Source organism: Rhopalosiphum maidis, chromosome 2, assembly GCF_003676215.2.
Source record: "Rhopalosiphum maidis isolate BTI-1 chromosome 2, ASM367621v3, whole genome shotgun sequence".
Lineage (NCBI taxonomy): Eukaryota > Metazoa > Arthropoda > Insecta > Hemiptera > Aphididae > Rhopalosiphum > Rhopalosiphum maidis.
In genome coordinates, this window is record NC_040878.1 from 67,097,242 (window position 1) to 67,117,914 (window position 20,673).

Consider the following 20,673-nt stretch of genomic DNA (forward strand, 5'->3'; position numbering starts at 1 on the left):
ATGAAACAAAATCTAAAAATGTTATCTATTTGACTTTTAACTTCTATATTTCACGCTTTCAGGCATCATTTATAACATATATAACATTTTAATTAGCTTTATTAACCCATTAATCCCAAGAACTGATCTATACTCATTCATCCATTTAAGAAGTGAAGCGATTGTTTCATATGGCATAATATGAGTTTGGCACTACTGCTACAGATTCACTACTTTAACACAAAGATACATTACTGTTATAAGCATGATGTTAATAGCTGGCAGCTGCATACCTGCATACCTATTGTTATAATCAATGTTGCTATAAACAACTTTTAATGTATCTTCATTTATCTATAAAAATGTTTATTTAGTTATTCTTACTCTAATGAAAATCATTTAGTTATTGATAGTGTTAGGTTTTGATAATTTATATAGAGATAAAATAAAACAACATTTTATAATGTTAACAAATATAAATCAATTTTAAATTTAGAATTCAATGATAAATTCAAATAACCAGTAGGAGTTCTAATATTTTATAAATGTTTTAATTTATTTGCCACACTATCAGTAATTTCATTTTTTTGTAGCATATTCATATAAGTATCTAATTCATCTTCTTCATCACTTTCTATAGGATGCTCTAATTCCATGTCATCTTTTTTAACAGGAGTTTCTTCAATAGGAATTTCTGAATCAAAGTATTTTTCTTCTTCGTCAATGGATTTAATGTGTAAGTTATCATATTCTGGATTATTATCCACATTACTACACAAAAAGAAAAATTAATACATCAAAATATATATATTATATACATTTAATATTCATACTTATAATCATAATCTTCTTGGCCATTAAGGAATTTTTGAATCATATGAGATTTAAATTCATTTAATAAAAGGAGTTTTTCTTTATCATTTAGTTCTTTGTTGTTACACTGTTCTAAATTGAGGAAATGATCTTCTTTCCATCGACGTTTGCCAATTTTAACTGTTTCATTTTTTGGTTTACTATATTCACCCCAAAATGCTGATGGTTTATGAACTTCCATAACCATTAATGATTTATTTGACATATCATCATCATCATCATCATTATCATCATTACCACATTTTTCATCTTCTTCATCTATTTCTTGAACTTCCTCTATTTGTTGTTTGCGTTTTAAATCATCTCTATTATCACGATCAATTTGCTCAAATAAAACTTCAGTTAACCTAAACAAATATATTATATAAATCTGTACATAGTATATACATAAACAATTAAAAAGGTGTTTTTGTTATAATTACGAATTTTGAGCTAAATATTGATTGTCGTAGTTGAATTTTTCTTCTTCTGATAGATATTGTCCAACCAGTTGTTCCCATAGCAAAGGTTCTCTATTTCGCATCTCATTATCACTAAAGTAATCGCCTTTAAGAAGTTCAAGCATTGCTTGATAACGTCGATTTTTACTAATAATCTAAATAACATAAATACATAACTATAAGTTAATTAAATCAATAATAATAATTAAAGTTGTCTAATATGTTTAGCCATAATATACTTTTTTAGAATTTATTAAGCGGCTTAATCTGTGTAGATGAAAATGTATTTCATAATTGTCATTATTTCTAGATTTAAAGTATTCTAAGTGATCTTCTAATAAATAATCACCAAAGACATATAAAAATTTTGAGTGACTATCATTTATAATGTCTTCGGCAATTTTTCGTCTTTCTTCAAGTGAAAATTCTGATTGGTCCATTTGTTGACTTATAAAATCACTATTCAAAGCATTTAATACAATATGATCAATTATTTGCTCTCGTAATGTTTTAGTGATTTTATTATTTTTTTGGACTTCTAATTGAAGGTCCTTTTCTTCAATCATCTAAGTAATTAATAATAATTAATAAATTATTTAAATACAAATAATTTTAAACATAATTTACAAATAAATTTTAGTAATTAACTAACATTTTTCTGATATAAGAATGAGGAATAGATTAAGAATATCTCAATTGGAAGAACAAAAATTTTCAGAATTAAAATGGTAAAAACACATCCACATTGTAAAAAAATATAATAGTAATATAAAGGTATTATATATTGACACAAAAGTGACTTGAGTAATACTTAAATTACTTTATTAAATAGTATTTAATTTGATATTTTTGAATAACAACAATATAGGTATTGTATTAACTTACTACAGTGTCCATCATTGATGTATTGTTTTAATTACTAGGTTTAAATATAATTTATATTAATTATAATATTTATAATATTTATAAGATATCTTTCAAATCATAATTAGTGTTAGTAAAATTATAGGAGAATATTATTAGAAATTAATTATTATTTGTAATACGTTAATAACAATTTTAGCTTTTTGAAATTTAAATGAATATTGAATATGAATATATGATACAAATTACAGTTGTCAATTGAGTATTGAATATTCGACACAATAATTACTATCATTATGATAATAGCGATAACAAAATAAAGTTATTATCATTTTATCACTATTCACAATTTAAAATTATTGGCGGAATTGATAATTATTATCAGGTTTACACATAGTTCATGGCTAAACCTATGACTTAAAAACTAAAAAGCTATAAATTCAATGATATTATATATTCATGCTTAACTATAAAAAGAAAAAAACTAGTTTTGAGGTCTATATAAATATTAAAACTTAAAAATAATTAAAATAATTATTTTTTTATAAATCTATTTTGTGAATTTCAATATAATTTTCAATGTTCACGTTTAAAAAATATTGTTTTAATTTTTCGGGTACACTTTTTTATAAAGTTGTTTTAGGAAAAAAATAATAATAAATAAACAAATCCTGGAATGTAATGGTTTACAAAACCATTTTTTGATATGTGTTATAATTGGAAAACATTATTTGTGGAGACTTTTACTAAAGTTATGAATTTTACTAATACGCAATGAAATTTACAAAACACGAAGATCAGCTAGTTTTAAAATATTATCTATTTATACCATGAACTAATTTACACCGTTCGACGATAAGGTGTTATTGACTCATAAGTTAATAACAATAATATAATACGATATTATAAATAATTATATATCTATTTTATTATTATTGTTATGATTAAATAATAATATAATTAAATTAAATTAACCTACCTATTGTATCTACAATATTAATATTTATCTTGAAACTAGTTATGTAGGAGTTAAGAGAGTGCAAGAGTTATAGTATGTGTGACAATGTGTAATGGAGAGAATGAAAACAATTTACAATACGATACAATCAGTGTTAAAACGGCGGCGATTTTCTACGTCATAGTCGTTGGTTCTTATATCATAATATTATTATGGTATTGTACCGTAGTTGCCATGGCACCAGATTTGAGTTGTATTTTGATAACGCGTTTACATTGTGTTTTGTATACTATAAAGTTTTATGTACTTGTGTTTATTTTAATAAGGTCCGGACAAATTGTTACGAACAAAGGAAATCAGGTTTTTTAATTGCACAATACCTCAGACCTCTGTTTGGTGCCTCTGCGTTTCATCGTCACACGGATTCGTCGTTAATCGTTCCACAAGGTCGGGATAATTTGAAATTTTAAAATTTTTTACCTTATTACTTATCTTAGAACATATTAAACCTTGCAATATCGGTGAGCTCATGAAAATTATTATTTATCTGAACACAAGAACTTAGTTTAGTGAAACACATACATAGTACATCTTTACCATTAATAAATAATGCTCAATAAAAGTGTTATTAGATGAAAATACAGGATAATCATTAAAAAAATATTGGGTTATTAAATATTATTTATATGCAATTAGTGGATTTACTTATTGTTATTGAGGTTCTCAAATATTAAAAATATAATTATTCAGTTTTAAGATTTCTTGCTATCAAAGGTAGATATTATAAAGATCCTATAGTGATAAAATAATTTTTTAATGATTTGTATTAAGAATCATAATTCATAAATAATATTAAGAACATGTTATGCTAAAAAAAAAACAACTGAAAAGCTGAATAATTGAATATGATATATAAATGAAACATTTTTATTTTTAACAAATTTCTTATATGTAATTTATAAATTACAATTTTTGTCATAATTTGTATTTTGGGTAGGTATTATATTATATTTTTTGTCTCTCATTGTCATCAGCATCCTTATGAGAGGTTAATCAACTTTCAACATAGGTAGTTTTTAGGAAAAGGATAATGTTAATATGTTGTGTCCTTTGGGATTTGGAGTACCACGATTTTCGTGGTAAGTACATACATAAATAAAAAATCCACTACACGAATGTTAGTGAATATTTTAGATGTACAAATAATTTAATTTTAACATAATTTAATTTGATCAGGTAGTTTTTTTACATATGATTGAATATGTTAATTGAATATTAAATGAAAACATGCAAATTAAACAATACACAATCTATTAATAAAATAATAAATTAATAAATAATATTTATAATAACTTATGTGGAGATACATATTTTGTATACTTGTGTGTACCTTGTAACTATTACTGATTCTCAATTATTTTATTTTTCATAATTTTACAATATTAATTTAATTTCTTCATGAAGTTATTATAAAAAATAATAAATTGAGACTTTAATCATTTTCCAGAATCTTTGAATCAATAATAATTTAGCCTTTTTTTGGTTTTTGGTAGGGTTTGACATTTTTAAATTAATTTATTTTTTTACAATTATTGTGTTATTTTTTAATACTAATATATTTATCATTATTTTTATAGGTAGCATTGTTGTATATGTGCATATTATAAACATGGTATTAATTCATGTTAAGCATGGTGACGATAGTCAATTTTTGTATGAAGCATCATTAGAAACTCCTGTCGATGAATGCACATTGAATATTACTTCAATCTATAATGGCCGTTTAAAAATTTCCAGAATCTGTAATGGTAATTATTAACTTGAAATAAAGAACATTTTTGCTGCTTATTCATTGTTGTTATCAATACTGTTGATTCATACATATACTGCAGTAGCCACAGTAAAAGATTATTGTTTTCACTGTGGCCACTTGTAATGTGTGGGAACCTTTAGTAATAATTTTTTTTTTCATTAGAAATGGAAGAACTTAAAAAACATGGTACATTGTTGCCACCCGAAATAATGGGATTGACTGATGAACAAGTTGTTGAACTTAAATTGATTGATACATGGGGTGAAAAATGTATACCTAGTGGTGGTTACACATTTCACAAAGACCCAGTTGGTCGTCGAAATGGAAAACGTCCTAATGAACAAATGCAAAATGTGTTGACTAAAACAATTGAAGAGGCCAAGGCTTGTGTGTCCAAAGTAAATATTATTATCATAATAAACATGTAATTACCTATTTTTCTAAACTATATATGTTTTATAGAAATTGGTTCAGTCTCAGATTCCATTAACTCAAAAGAAAGTTCAAGAAGCTCTTGACATACTCAGAGGTGCAATTATGATAGTTTATCCAATGAATTTACCACCACACGATAACATAAGACTTGAGATTGAAAACAATGAAGATCTTTCAGGAACTCACGCATCATTAGAGGTTAAAATATATTTATTGATTATCCCTGGTGGTATTACTTTAATTTTAGTTTAATTTTTGATTAAATATTTTTAACTATATTACTTATATCAATACAATTAATATTATGTATTTGTTATTGTTGAATGTGTATGTATCAAATTCTGGACATGTAATATGATTTTTCTTATTTTCATTTTAGAATATGAGTAGGCCGCTCCATATTAAATGTTGGATCTCTATTCTACTTTTTACCCAGTCTTTTATATTTATATTTCCATTAATCATACTATTAGTATATCTATATATTTCATTTAATAAAACTAAAATACTAAATAATATTTAAAAATATAACTTTTAAATGTTCATATAAATAAGCCATCAAAGTGAATGTATTTGAAGCTTGGAAAATAGATAATATACAGTCTTGAGAGTCATTATTATAACACTCATTATTTCAAAAAATGTTGATTTTTTTCAAAATTTTTAGTTTTGTGATTTTCTACTAATATATGATATTTTTATTTTTATCACCCTTCTATATAATAGTTAAATCACTATCAACTTTTGATTTTTAAATGATAACCTATATTTAAAATGTTAAAATAGTAAGACTAATTTTTTTATGAATTTTAATGTTAAAATTAGTATTTTTAATTTAATTGTTAGTGAGTTAGTACTACTCAAAGTTTGTTGGTTTGAGGTTTTTAGATGTTCATCCTACAGATTATTACGGCTACAGAGTTCACCACTGCATCGATAGTCGATAAAAAGTTTATTACATATGATTATATTAAGAAACAAGAAGTATTATAAAAACCAAAAACTATCCAACTTTGAAAAGCTATATCTCCAAAAAAATTAACAAAAATAATAATTAAATTTTTAGCGAGATATAGAATGATGTTATTAATTCAAAGAAAAATAATTATTTGAACATTAAAATTCATAAAAAAATATAGCCATATTTATACATTTTTAATATAGGTTGCTATTTGAAAATAAAAAGTCGGTAGTGGTTTCATTATTAAATAAAAGGGTGAAAAATAAAAATTTTATATAGTTTGAAAAAAGCATGAAACAAAATAATACTTGAAAAAATAATGAGTGTTTAATGATAAAAGAATCACCCTGTATGTAGTGCTTGATATTTTTGAAGTGATTAATATGTTATTAATAATTTTTTTTTATTATAAAATTATAATTGTAACTATTTATATAGGTATAACGAGAGAAAAAGACAAATAAAACTAAAAACTAGAATTATTTTTATTTTTTATTTTTGGTGTTACTGTTATAGATTGAAATGAATCTGATTTAATTAATTTGCAATTTATTTTATAGGTACATTTTTAATATTTATTTACAAAATAACTTTGAATATAAATATAAAAGTCAATAATATACTACAAGGTACTTATATAAAGTCATTCATTAAATTTATAGTACCACAAACATCTTACTATTCAGTAAATTATAAAAATAAGGGTTACAATAATTATAAGTTCATGAAAGAGGCAGTGAAGAGTTCCTGGGGGTGTCCCTATGGTGATATATAACAATTATCAAATTACCAAATTTATAGGATTTATGGTAAATTTACGTAAACTTTTATTGGTAAATTAACCCCAAAAAAATGTATGTACATTTTAGATCTCTAATAAATATATTCAAATATTGAATATATTCTAAAATAACTTCAAAATAGTTGATAAATTATAAATTAAAATTTCTTTTTTGTTATATGAACTTGTGTTTAAATGTATGTGTACTTGGTAATTTTTTTATCAAACAAAACTCATTATTTTAATATTTATTAATGTTTTTGAAAATATATTTTTCATATAATTTCCAGTTGAAATAAAACTTATAAAACAACATTGTTTTATACTTTTTATTATTATATTTTTTTTAGGTTTTTTACTTTTTTGAATAACAATATACATTTTAAATTTAATATTCTGAAGTAGAGTATTTTGATACATAAAGATTGCAATTTGGATGAGTAGTTTATAAGTATTTAAAGTTTTGGCGAGTGTAGTAGTAGACCAACATTTTAGAGGGTATCTACTTCCACTCCACACTGCTCGCTATTTAATTTAATTATTAATTTAATAAGTAACAGTTATATTGAATTTTATTTTTAGGTGATCGCACCCAATATAGCACAACTTTGGTTTTCTGGTCGTGAATTAGTGCGAGAACCAAATAAAAAAATGAAGGACTATTTAGGACGCAATGAAAAAACAAAAGTTGTATTGAAGCTTACCAAAACTGGTTCCGGACCTCCAGCACGTGAACCACCATTAAGTGAACAAGACCGTAAATTGTTAATGGCTGAAGCTTTTAAAAAACAAGAAGAATTAAAGGTAAGTTAATTTTATTAGTTTCTGCACACATTAAAATTGTAAATAGTTTTTTTTTGTAACGGTAAAAAAATTAGAAGATTTTATTTATGTGAAATAGAGCAGATTAAGCAGAGTATATAATATACTTATATGTTATAGGTATATTTTTGAATATTATTTATTTAAAAGTTTTTTATTTATAGTTTATTCTTCAAATTGAAGTGCTTATTATATAAAATGATTTTTTATAGCGTTGATCAAGTGTCTATTTGTACTAAGTGGTAGTAATTATTTTTATGTGACTATTTTAAACATTTTAATGATATATAAATGTTACTCTATTATTTAAATTTTAAACTACAAGTATTCCAGATTCTATTTCGACCTATTAATTATTACATACCATTATATTATATTATAATAAAATATTTTATATTTTTATGTACATATAATTCTTAATTATTTATTTCTGTAAAATTTCTTATTTAAAAGATAAACCAATTTTATTGAAGAAATACATTATCAAGTACTTATGTTAAGGTATTTAAGTTTATTTAAATTTAATTTTGATCAGTATTATTTTATAATTGGTTGATTCTAGTGTTTTAGTGTTCATAGTATAAAGTTAGAAAAAATATATATTGTTAATAATTTATTAAATAATATTAGGTTAATAAAATACATTAAGGTTTTTATGGTACAAAAATCATCAGATATTATTTATATATAAATCAAAGCCATTAATTTCTGAAAACATAAATATTAAATATATTATATATAAATGATAATTTATAATTTGTTTCATAATTGATATTATTATTAAATATGTACCTAATGACTGTTTGAATATGAAAAAATTGAAAAAGCAGAAATGAGAAGTTAAATTTATTAAAAAGTAATATCTGTTTTTGTGTAAAAAAAAAATATAATTGATGGTAATATTATAATTAAAAGCATTACCATGCTATAATATTATAACACAAAATTATTATAGTAATATGAGAAAATACTTTATTTTTCTAAATCCTCTTCCAATTAGATCACTGATTGATGTGATAAATTATTTGGATACTTACATTATAGTTTATAATTAATTATTATTATTGTTGATTAACTAATAAACATAATATTATATCCAATAAATCTTCAAAGTTTCAAGTTATTTATTATTTTTGTAATAAGTTAACTTTACACCATTAAATAGTCCTTTAAAAGTTTTCCTAAACCTAAACTATGTGCAACTAATGTAATTTTTTTGAATTCAATAATATATCATTGTATAAGAAAATCCATCATGAGTGAAGACAGACCATCAGTCTATATCATTAAATATATTTCACAACAATGCTTTTTTGATAAAGTTATTAAGCATTTACTTACTTTTAGTATAATTGTAGGTTTATTTAATTTTTTTCGAAAACATTTCATTTATTAAATTATTTTAAATTATAATAATATGTATTTATACCATATTACGAGTATAATATTATTGTTATTAACATCTTTCTAACAATACTAGAAATTTTCGTGATTAGGTTCATAGTACCTATAAATAAATAATATTTGAAAATAATCTACATATTTTGAAAATTTCATCGCATATAGTAAAATTCATAATATACAAAAAAGTTTTATATGCCCCTGAATAATGTTTTTTTATTATAAATAAATATAATTTCGTTTAGATTTGAACTCGTTCAAATGTTTGTAAAATAATAATTGCGTTTACGTACTTTAAGATCTTAGTTTCAGTATGAAATACTTATGAGGAATATTGTATTACATTTTCAAACCTTGGTTTTAAAAATTGAAGATTTTATAAATTTATTACTAAAATATACTTGTAGCTTATAATTTACGTGATTTTGACAAATTTTTGTACAATAAAAATTATTATAAAAAAAATTTATAATGGTCTATAAATAGACTCCAAAAGAGACAGAATATTTTGAAAATTACCTATACCATTTATAAAATTTAATAAAAATACTTAGTGAATATTTCAAACTTTTACGATTATTTATTTTTGCGTATTATAACAAAATAAAGAAATTAATATTATCAAAAATTGGATAAGCGTAAAAAACCCTTTTTTCCCTTATTTTTTTTTTGTTTTATTTGATTAAAAAGAAATATCTCGAATTTTTACTTTTGATTTCTCCTTCAAGCATTTTAGTTTCCCCAAAAGGCGATAGTAGATAAAAAAATATGAGGTGTAGTTATTCTTTTTATCTGTTTGCACATTATTGTTAATTTGATAGTCCCGTTACTTAATAGCTATATATCGTACCTACATATTGTAAAATCAATACATTTCCCTTCGCTCAGAATCTAAAATTAAGTTAATTTATTAATTATACTTATATTCGAAACAGGAAAATCTAGTATTTTTATTACAAAATTGACTTTGTTGATATTTTAAATTACGTTATACATCATTATGAAAAATACGTAGATTTGTGGTACCTACATTTAAAATATCTTGACTAGGTATTTCTGTTGTTTATCATAAATAAAGTGTAGTTGTATCACTATATAATACTATTGTGGATGTAATGTGAATAGAGGTGAGACGGATCTCGTATAGTCGTACATTTATGATTATATGTCAAAATATCTAAAGACAAAATGTCATTCAATATATTTATATCTTTTTTTGCTCTCAAGATACTATTAATACAAAATATTTTCAGTTTTTTTTTTTTAGGGTATTTAAAATTTGTTTTTAATTTGAAAACCCAATACAATAATCATTTTAATTGTCGACCTAGTTTTCACGAAAATGACACAAATTATAAAAATCTAATTTTATCTTAATGACTTACAATGTAGGTATACAATATTATAATTGTATGAATAAACACAAGGTATTTATAAAATATCAATTTAAATTATACATTTTATGATTTCGGCTTAATTTGGTTAGTGTATAAAGTTAATAGATATTTCGCATGAAATAACATCATTTCATACTTGGACGCGTTATTATTTGTTATACATTAGTTATGAATTTTTATTTAATATAATCTATTTTATTATTTTGTTATTATGGGTAGTTTATATATATATTTTTAAATTTATTTTACGAAATATTTTTTTAAATATCTTAGTATGATATTTTGATAAATAAGAATAAATTGTCTTACCATTACAGAAAATATAAGTATTGTACTTATTTATTTATATTCACAAAGAAAAAGTTTTAGTAAAGAAAATAACTTTTAGATTACGAACACGAAGTTATTAACATGCAATATTACAAAATATGCATATGAACTGATGTAAAATATATGAAAATGTGAGGAATTATAATTTATAAGTATAATAATAAAACTGATGTAACTAGAATTTAGAAAATAATAAAGTGAAATGATAAGCAAGGAATAATGAATAATAATAAGCTATATTAATCGTACAGTTTTATAATAATAAGTATGAAAATAGTACAATACACGCGTTTAGTATAATATTATTTTTTGGTATATGGTTTATCTTATAAAATAATGTCTCTACATAAGCTGACAAAATATTCCAAATAACCAGACTGCCATGACGTAAAAGAAATTAATTTCTGTTGCAAACTGTCATTTGTGAGGAGTAGGGTGTATACGGTAAAAACCAAAATGTCGCGTGACGTTAAGCGCTATAATTTATTACTGTTGGCAGTTGGAGTTAATATTATTATCCCGAGTTACAGTGCTAAAAGTTCACCACTTTTGTTATTTCATGTAGCTTGTAGCTATAAATTCAAGACTGCTCTGTTATTTTTTTTTATTAAGTGATGTGGAATTATACTTAATGTATCAGTAACGTCTCTAGATCAATTTTCATGGTACGAGAGGAGGGTGATTTCAATTTAATATACATTTATAAATATGTATTATTTATATTTAAAAATTGATATTGGAGGGGTAAATGTTCCTTCGAACAAATCCCTCGAGGAAATTTCTGAATCTACGTGAACATTATGTTACATTAATTACCTATTGTATAGCTAACACAGTAATACAATAATTAATAGTAAAATCTCAGAATTTTATTTAATTAGTTAGCTTATATAATTTATCGAAATTGTAATGCATAAATAGTAGATCATTTAAAACATTAACAATATCTATGGTCTTGTCGTAGGTATCGTGTATTTTTGTGCCAGCAAAACTTAAAAATTCTCTTCAAAGGCGAGGAGTAATTTGTGGTAACGGTACCCACATGACACGTTCGCGGTGGTGATGGCTTTTGGCGGTAACTTTCCCTACATAAACGCATTACGTGACTATAATTTTGCGAAGGTTTTGAACTTGAATCTCATAAACTTATAGCGCATAGACGTGTGCACTGGGTATATATACTCTAAGAAAGGGCCATTTATATCCTTTAAAAAATATAGTATACTTATCTATAAATTTAAGAAAAGTTCTAAATGCTATATATATTTTTTAATAAAAACCTCCAAATTGTGTATACGTTCATAACATTTATTTGTCATTTTATTACGGTATTTTTTTTCTTTTTTTCGAAGAAAGTGCCTAATTTTTGTTTTACATCATACTCTGTTAATGATTCGCTATGGAGTACATACGAAAAGTACAATTACAATTAATTTTAAATAAAGAGTCGTACGTAGAAGTATACCTACAGAAGTGACTGTGATATATCAATCACGTGGGTAAAATATTTGACGCATCGACTGATCCATATTTGTCTACACCATCAGTATTTTTGTATGCAGTTAATTGCGATATTTTTCGTCGATTAGTTTTAGTAAAATTGGTCGTTTTTGTACGCCGTTTTCTTAGCTTCTGCTGATTCTCTATCGAATTTTTTACACTTAACTGTCCGCTAGTCTGTTATTATAAGTAGTTTAACGAGTCTTTTCGAGGTTCTTCATCATTTCTGGTTTGATAAAACTCGTTGACTGCTTCACGAGGTTAGGTAGGTAAGAGTGTAAGACGTTCATCTATAATATTTATAGGAATACGTAGTCACGATTTAATTACACGACTCTTCAAATTTTATGTAGAATTTATTTTACTTTGTACTCACGAGACTCAAAATTAAGTATACAACCGTATAGTAAAACAGTCACGCTTTATGACGTTAAGGGTAAATGTAATATGATTTACCACTGTGAATTTTCGTCGTTTCGTTTCGTTTATCATATAAATTGTAAATAAACCCTGTATTATGGTCTTCAATAATAATATAATATTTCATATAATCCAAACTTTTAAAACGTCGAATAAAAAACATGCATACCTGCTCCAGCGCACTTATAATTAAAACAAGTGTCAGCTGTCAGATTGATTTTGACATGTGTAAGTTTGTATTTTATGATCAGAAATAAACGATACGAATATATTATGTATTTTCAGTTCTAAAAAATGGCAGGTTTTATTGATTTTTCGTTTGCTTGTGACTGTAAATGTATTCAATATTTTTAGTAAAAGTATTTGATTTTTTTCGGTACATCTGGTAAAGTATACTTTGTATTAAATGTGCTGGCTTCAAAATGTAAATGTCAAAATGTCAGGAATTGTAAGGTATGGAGAGGCTTTATGAAGACGAGTGATATTCTATACTAGACATGGGTATACATTGGTATTAATGGATATTGATGTATATATTGAAGCGTCAGAATTAATACTCCGGGCTTAAATTTTAAAATACATTTATTTTTGAAAATAATTTAATATTTATTTAAACGTGATAAAACATAAAAAATTAATATAAATATATTATTTAGCGTAATAAAAAAAAAAAAATATATATATTAGTGAATACAATATAATAATGAGAAATGTATGTAAAAAAAAAAAAAAACTTACAAAAAGTCTTTAAATAAAAAAAAGACTACACTGATCAATGCAAATTTTAAGAATAATTTTTGATGGTCGGAATATTTGCCTAGGTATACATTTTTAACATATTATTGTACACTCGTACAATGCGTTGTGGATGTGTGTTCAAATACACATATTACATTACTTATATGTATATTAGTTTGTTACATGGTGTATGAAATAGTCAGTATATAGAAAAAATAACGCTTTATAATAATATATATAATTTATATTATATGAGTCCGAATAATAAAATGTTTGCAAAAGCTTTTTGAATCGTTCGCGAAATGAAAATGGTATTACAATAATAACAACGCTATTGTCATTAAATATCGTTATGTTCTAATATCGTATTAATAATTATCGGCTTGACGTTCGATTTTCTCGCGTTATCGTTTTGGTCGCGCGCGCTGTCGACAGAGTGATTGACCGGACGGTTTTCGCATGTCCGTCTAATAAAAAACGATAAATTATAATAATAATATTATTATTATGTTGTTAACGTTGTAACGGAGTCACTCTACACGTCCGGGCCGTCCATCGGACGTCTACCGTCGACACCAACGGACATGTCCGCCGACCTGGCCACCAGCGCTTCGATGACGCTTAGTTCTTGCAGCTCGCCCCGCTTCCGGTGCTTGCGGCCGCTCCTGCCCGCGGCCGCCTGCTTGTCGCTGGGCTTCATGAAAGGTTCGTCTGCCGCGGCACCGGCGTCGTCGTCCGCGCACCACTGGCATGTCATGCGAGCGTCGTCGCCCACCTTGACCGTTTGGTGGACGATCAGCAACGTCAGGAACGACACGGCGAACAGTATGCCGGGCACAGTGACGCCCACCATCAGTTCCCACCACGTCTTGTTCAAGTCGAAACGGGCCAGCGCCGAGAACGAATCGTTCTGAATTAACAACAACAATAACGAATCAAATTTTTTTTTTTTTGCGGCTAGACACTATTTATTTTATAAAATATTCGAGCGCTGCACACACAGATAAAACGTAATGTAATAATTGTATTATAAGATGCAATTTTGTCGAATTGAAGTTGCCCTTGAATACATTTAATTTTGCCACAATTTTAGGTTTAGAATTTCGTTTCATATTGTAATCTTTCATCGCGGAAATGCTTTGGTGTAACAAGCTAAACATACACATTTTTGTTTAATTTGAGTAAATAAATGATTATTATTGATACATTTATCTAAAATACGTGGATTTTATCGGAATTATTTCGTTTTTACTCACTGATAATTAACATAAATAATAACTGATTATAATATAGGTTATAGGTTATAATAATAACCTATTATTTAACGTAGTAATAAGGCGTACAATTTATGATGCATGTTGTATATTTATGTTAAAAACATTATCGAAAACCGACTTACAGCTAACAGGTGCACATTGGACACATTTATATTATATTTATATATAATATCATTAATATCTATTATCGTGGTTTAAGCGTTCGTTGGCGTCTGGCAACTGTTTTAAAAACTTTTGTTTTAACGTTTTTAATAGCAATAGTTTTCTATAGCCGTTCGAAATATGTATACACGCGTGAAAACCTCGTTATATATAAAAACTATTTTATTAAAAATATAAATTATAGATTTTATATACATATAATTTTTAGACGGAGAACTTAGTTACTACTACAAATACTATGAATATATCGTGTTGAAGACCCTCTTGTTTTAGCCACAACTCCTACTTTAATCTCCTGTATTTATGTATAGTTACCTAATATTGGTTATGACCGGCATCAGGATTTTGTATTATTGCAACGCGAAGAATCAATAACGTAATACAAAAATTATGTGACGTTACCTTTGTATAAAAACACGGGAACCGACTCAGGGCCGTGTGGTTATCGCCAGCCCGGCCATGCGTGTAGCTAAAGTCTCTACACTCGTTGCGTAACGTGTTCACGCACCCCTGCTGGTTGATGTACAGTCTGCTGGAGTTGTAGACGGTGAGCGCGGATTGCGCAGGCACGAACGTGTTGGTCTCGTCGAGTGGCCGATCGCTTGCTTCGTATATCGACCAGAATGTCGTGAAGTTTATAAACAGTTGCGGCATTTGCGATTCGTCGAGCACGGTTCCGTTGATGCAGTCATAGGCTCTGGTGGTGGGAACAGTTTGGTGAAACGAATTATAAAAGATAACCTGACTTAACCTCCTGGACTTACCTGAGAGAGTTGCCACTATCTTTCGTTATGCTGTTACAGCTGGCCATGAATATGCCAATAGTCGAGTTCTCGTCCGTCCAGATCTCTTTGGGCGTCGCAAGTGGTTCGCCGTGCGCCGCATTACCGTTAGCCTTGTTATACGCCACCACTCGCTGACAGTCGCCCGTGTGAACCGTGTCCCCCAGTCGCAGGAATACGTTCACTCCCGTCGTCGTGATTTTGTTACAGTATCGGTCACAGTCAAATGGCCATTTAATCGTGGAACAGCTTGAAAACACAAGAACGAAAAAGTTTTTTTTTTTTATTATCTTTTATATATAACCCCGCGACGATCGTTTGCGGCGGTACGGTGCACGTCATCGTATGTGAATCGAAAAAATTCGGGTTTTTACCTCCCGTTTTCACAGATGAAATAACCGTTGAGCTTCATATTGTCTACGTCGCTGTTGATCGGCGATCCGCTCTTGTTGTAGTAGCATTGATACAATTCTGACATATTGGAACAGTGGCCTAATCTACAGGCCATGAGACCCGTGAGGCCCAGACACTCCTTGTTGTTGTTGCAGTTGTACCGCTTTAATGTATCCGGATTTGCCTGCAAAAATACATGAGTTCAGATAACGGAGTTACATATTTTACATACATGAGCCGGATAGTCTGCAGGGTGTGCGTTATCGTATTTTTATTTATTGGGACTATACCTTTAGCAGCTGTTCGACTCATAATACTCGTACTATGTATGTCTATATTTTATAAAATATAATACATAGGAGTATTTTACCGTCCACGCCAATACGTCGGGGCTATTTGGTGATAAAATATAATCTCGTTTCGAATAAAAATAATAATTGCGTCCCGGTTATTCATTCGATCACGAAATGCCGCGTGCTAAACCAGTGCGCCGCGTTTGTTATATGATATAACTATATCGCTTTACTGCAATATGTGCATGTATATAATAGCAATGTAAAGTTATAATACAATTTTTTTCCTGTACACCCTATAGTCGACCTATATGACTTGCGTGACGGAATTGTATTTTTTATTGACGAAAAGCACGGTGTTTTATTCAAAATGTTGCAAGTATACCTATACATACACGAGAGTTTGTGTTTGGTTCCGACGATAACTATACATGTTCGGCTTTAGGTAATATATATTTAAACACGATGACCACAGCACGTGGTTGCGGTGGTTTTGGCTGCGGCGGCGGTGGTGTTGGTGGCGGGATTAGTTGACCGCGGGTAGAAATTTATTTTACACGTAGGTATAAACGTAGGTTAAAACGCGACCGAGTGTGGTAAAAAAAAAAAAAAATACCAAAACAAAAACTTGACGCCGATAGCGGATTTTTGGAAACTTGCCTGCGGACATGAGACGCTCGTGAGCCGGGTGCAGTTCTCCACGCCGATTTCGGTGCCGTTGTGCCGTACCGTGACCAGATACTGCGGACAGTTGCCCGACGGTTTCGTCAGACACCACTCGCCGCAGGACGCCCACTCACAGTTGTTGGACACCGTCGAGTTGATCGTCTGACACATGAGCGGCACCGTCTCGATGGCCGCGTTGAACGCCCTGTAGCCCGGCACGTAGATGGCCACCGACAGGTACACCAGTGACACGGAGCTGAGCACGAACGTGAGCTGACACACGCATATCAAACCGCATATGTGCCTGTCTTGTTCCGGGATGGGTTTCGGGGGTGGTTCGTGTTTCTTCTTCCGGCTACCGCCATTACTGTTTCCGCCCCGGTCTTTGGCCGCCATAGACTTTCGGTGTTTTCCTGCGTAGGCGTGTACATGTACAGTCAACGATAAGGTCGATATAGGTATATAATAATAATATTGTTATAATTAACAATAATAATATATTGTGTTATGTAAATTTTTGTTATAATTCTGACTAGCCCTATTTTTGTTATTGTGTTTTCGTCTCCGTTTCGCGTGCCTGACACAGTATTGTTGTGTAACCGGGAACGTTTAAAGAGCTGAAAGAGTTCATTCATTGCGCGTGTATAGAGTTCTTAGATATTTTTCCAATCGGTATTTGTCATGTTTAAAAACGGTTTAGTGGTTAATAAATTGTATGTACGTGTGTATTAAAATGCTAGGTTCGGTGGAATGAACCCTTGTGATTGGCATCTACCGCCAGCGCAGTGTTTGAAAATAAATCGTTAAAAGCCAGAAATCGATTGTTTAATTAATTTTTACTTGTATAGGTACTTAAAATAATTAAATATGGATGGTATACCTATTTTATGTTTACTTTGTTAATGGAAACGTTACAACCTGCAGTGTTATTGCTGTATAAACAAAATTAATGATTAAAAAAATACTAGCCATTGTCTTTTTAAATTTAACTCTCCACATTTAATCATTGTTTAATGTTTATTATAATATTTACTTTATAATGTTTACATTATTATTTTTATAAATCGATTAAATGCTTATAAAAATGTTATAACCATAACATCATATTATATAATATAACAATTTATATGCTATTATTTTGTAAAAGCTCTACAGTTCGGTAAAGTATCTAATTTGGCTAACGTCAGGTTGTTGACCTCTAAATTATTATTATAATAGCGTATTATTATTACATGTGACCTTTAAGTATAAGCTTCACTTTTATGTAAAATGAATCGAGTTCATCAAACAGTATATACTTAGAAAATAAAAATTATAATGAAGTAACGATTTTGTATATGGTTTGGAATAGACTTCAAAGCTTATTATTATGTACAAATATGCATTGATAAAAAAATTAAATGGTTTTAATTTTCAGTCTTTTGCGTTATAAATTAATATAGATGTATTATTTTATGATTCAATACATAAATGGAAAATAATAATAAAATATATTATCATAATTTATTTATCTATATTATATTATTAATATTAACTTCCGCCTTATTAAAAAATTAAAAATAATTTATACTTTGTAACCAATTATTTGTTATAGTACATTTCTCTTATGAATTATTTAAAATAAAATTATGATACGTACATAATAACTATCAATATAAGAGATAAATTATGTTTATCATAGTAAAGAGTAAAATGTGATAAACGATCTGTAACCTACTTTACTTTATATTCTGTGGTGCACTAAATTTTGTGTACGGGTAAACGAATTATTTATGTTAAACTTAGTTAGTTCTTATTATTAAAGAAACTTATCAAAATTGCTCGGTGACAGCCTTTGTTGGGTGGTTGAAAAACTTTTTTCCGTGGTACTTATTAAGAATTTTCCTATCTATAGTAAAAAAAAGGGTAAAAATTAAACTGAAAAGTTATATTATCATAATTTAAAAGATAAAAATTATATTGTTAGACTTAAAAGATACAAAATATATTTTATCGTACAAGTTAAAATATCATATTATTATGTATATACTACAAACATAAATATTTTCCTAATATCTCTAAATATGAAAATACCTAACAATCTCAAAATGTATTAATTTGATTACTATGCAAATAATATTTTTTTTTTAGTAAAATTATAAAACAATAATGAATAATAACAATAAGTATACATATTTTCAATATACTTTTATCAAGATTACGTTTTAATTGTTTTCTTATTAATATAATTGGATTATTTAAAATATTTAAATTATTGTTCTGTTTTCAAAAATAAAAACTAATACCATTTTTAATATGTTTTATCTGTATTTGTATTTATTGATAAGTGACGATTACAAACTAATAATAATTTGCCCAGGACGTTGATGGTTTTTATCACGGTCGTCAATTGTAAAAAAAATCTATTCATAAATTAAAACTTAATAAAATAAATAAATAGAGAAGTGTGTTTAAAATAGTAAATTAGTAAATTTAACTATATCATACATTTTCAAAATATATGCACAAGCAGGAATTAATTTAAAATATGTTTTAACCAGGATTTAAATTCATAACACTTTATTTACTTATTTTCATTTTAAATATATAAGGCCCAATTACTTCTTAAATTAATATAACTTAATAATTCCAGAGTACATTTTTATAATCGAAATTAAAATTAATACTTATCCAACGGTGAAATTTGATAATATTGATAACACAAAGTTACTTGTGATTAAAATACAATCATGTATATACATGATAGTACAGCTATACAATACATTCACACATATATATGTATAGAGATATAATAATGCATAGATCATTGAAGTAGTGAATACTTACAGTTTTGTTCGTTTCTTGAGTATTCGGTCGAATGTTTTGGTGCATATCAAAATTGAAGTATATTTTAATTAGAATTTTTGTTTGTCTGGTTTTTATTTCGTTGCTTATATATCTCTTGAAAACTGAATTTACCGTTGGTCTGTTTTAGTTATTACATATCGATTACACGATTTATCCTTACATGTATGTCGATAGATGTCTAGTCGAAAACTGTTGCATTGCGAAAACATATTTGAACGGAACACGTAAATTCAATGGAGTGACACTCCCCTGTTTATTCGATGCCGCCTGCGGGGAACGGTCCCAACCACAACGAACCCTGGCGGAGGTTTTTCTTTCTGTAAATGTCAGCCCCTCTCTTGCACTGGGTCAAATCGATTGTGTTTAAGACGATCTCGCATTGAACGTCCCGATGAATTAATGTAAGCATTATGCCCGCTGCAGTGGTAAGCAATATCTATCAATACATCAGTCTATACCCATATTATAATAGTAGTGCAATCAGAATGATATACATTTTTTTTTTCTGAAGTATCGATCTGTACTCATATTTTGAACGTGC

General features: G+C 27.4%; 3 protein-coding genes across 7 annotated transcripts in view; 1 reads left to right on the forward strand and 2 right to left on the reverse strand.

Moving 5' to 3' along the window:
- Window positions 1–472: 472 nt before the first annotated feature.
- Window positions 473–3,154, reverse strand: LOC113551892 (coiled-coil domain-containing protein 97). 3 transcript variants are annotated; one of them, XM_026954453.1, is made up of 5 exons: window positions 1,945–2,031; window positions 1,532–1,858; window positions 1,275–1,447; window positions 813–1,199; window positions 473–750 (listed from the first exon to the last, which is right to left on the reverse strand). In XM_026954453.1, exons 2-5 carry the CDS (start codon window positions 1,856–1,858, stop codon window positions 519–521), a joined length of 1,119 nt encoding a protein of 372 aa, XP_026810254.1. In that variant the 5' UTR covers window positions 1,945–2,031; the 3' UTR covers window positions 473–518. The 3 variants fall into 3 exon arrangements, with proteins under 3 accessions (XP_026810254.1, XP_026810253.1, XP_026810252.1); XM_026954452.1 differs by lacking the exon at window positions 1,945–2,031 and adding an exon at window positions 3,136–3,154 and having other exon boundaries at window positions 474–750; XM_026954451.1 differs by lacking the exon at window positions 1,945–2,031 and adding an exon at window positions 2,178–2,312 and having other exon boundaries at window positions 474–750.
- Window positions 3,155–3,370: 216 nt separating this feature from the next.
- Window positions 3,371–20,673, forward strand: part of LOC113551891 (cilia- and flagella-associated protein 298-like) — a 54,646-nt gene continuing 37,343 nt past the window's right edge. Inside the window, exons 1-5 of one of the 2 annotated variants that reach the window (XM_026954450.1) lie at window positions 3,371–3,635; window positions 4,752–4,922; window positions 5,090–5,325; window positions 5,390–5,560; window positions 7,687–7,908. In XM_026954450.1, coding sequence (XP_026810251.1) covers window positions 4,784–4,922; window positions 5,090–5,325; window positions 5,390–5,560; window positions 7,687–7,908 — 768 coding nt within the window. In that variant the 5' untranslated portion in view covers window positions 3,371–3,635; window positions 4,752–4,783. The remainder of the gene's footprint in view (window positions 3,636–4,751; window positions 4,923–5,089; window positions 5,326–5,389; window positions 5,561–7,686; window positions 7,909–20,673) is intronic. The other variant, XM_026954448.1, reaches the window with a different exon arrangement.
- On the reverse strand, window positions 13,698–20,397 carry LOC113551889. 2 transcript variants are annotated; one of them, XM_026954442.1, is made up of 6 exons: window positions 20,112–20,397; window positions 17,280–17,698; window positions 16,308–16,510; window positions 15,916–16,182; window positions 15,554–15,848; window positions 14,248–14,622 (listed from the first exon to the last, which is right to left on the reverse strand). In XM_026954442.1, the coding sequence occupies exons 2-6, from the start codon at window positions 17,679–17,681 to the stop codon at window positions 14,248–14,250; spliced, it is 1,542 nt and encodes a 513-aa protein (XP_026810243.1). In that variant the 5' UTR covers window positions 17,682–17,698; window positions 20,112–20,397. The 2 variants fall into 2 exon arrangements, with proteins under 2 accessions (XP_026810244.1, XP_026810243.1); XM_026954443.1 differs by lacking the exon at window positions 20,112–20,397 and having other exon boundaries at window positions 13,698–14,622; window positions 17,280–17,681.

Excerpts from the sequence above, each read along its gene's own strand:
- LOC113551892 (XM_026954451.1), bottom strand. Across the intron at positions 1,448-1,531 it reads GCTTAATAAATTCTAAAAAA|ATTATTAGTAAAAATCGACG; the intron begins GTATATTATGGC and ends TATGTTATTTAG. Across the intron at positions 1,200-1,274 it reads CAATATTTAGCTCAAAATTC|GTTAACTGAAGTTTTATTTG; the intron begins GTAATTATAACA and ends ATATTTGTTTAG.
- LOC113551889 (XM_026954443.1), bottom strand. The coding sequence starts at position 17,681 with ATGGCGGCCAAAGACCGGGGCGGAAACAGTAATGGCGGTAGCCGGAAG. Across the intron at positions 15,849-15,915 it reads GATAGTGGCAACTCTCTCAG|AGCCTATGACTGCATCAACG; the intron begins GTAAGTCCAGGA and ends TCCCACCACCAG. Across the intron at positions 14,623-15,553 it reads TCCCGTGTTTTTATACAAAG|AACGATTCGTTCTCGGCGCT; the intron begins GTAACGTCACAT and ends TTGTTAATTCAG.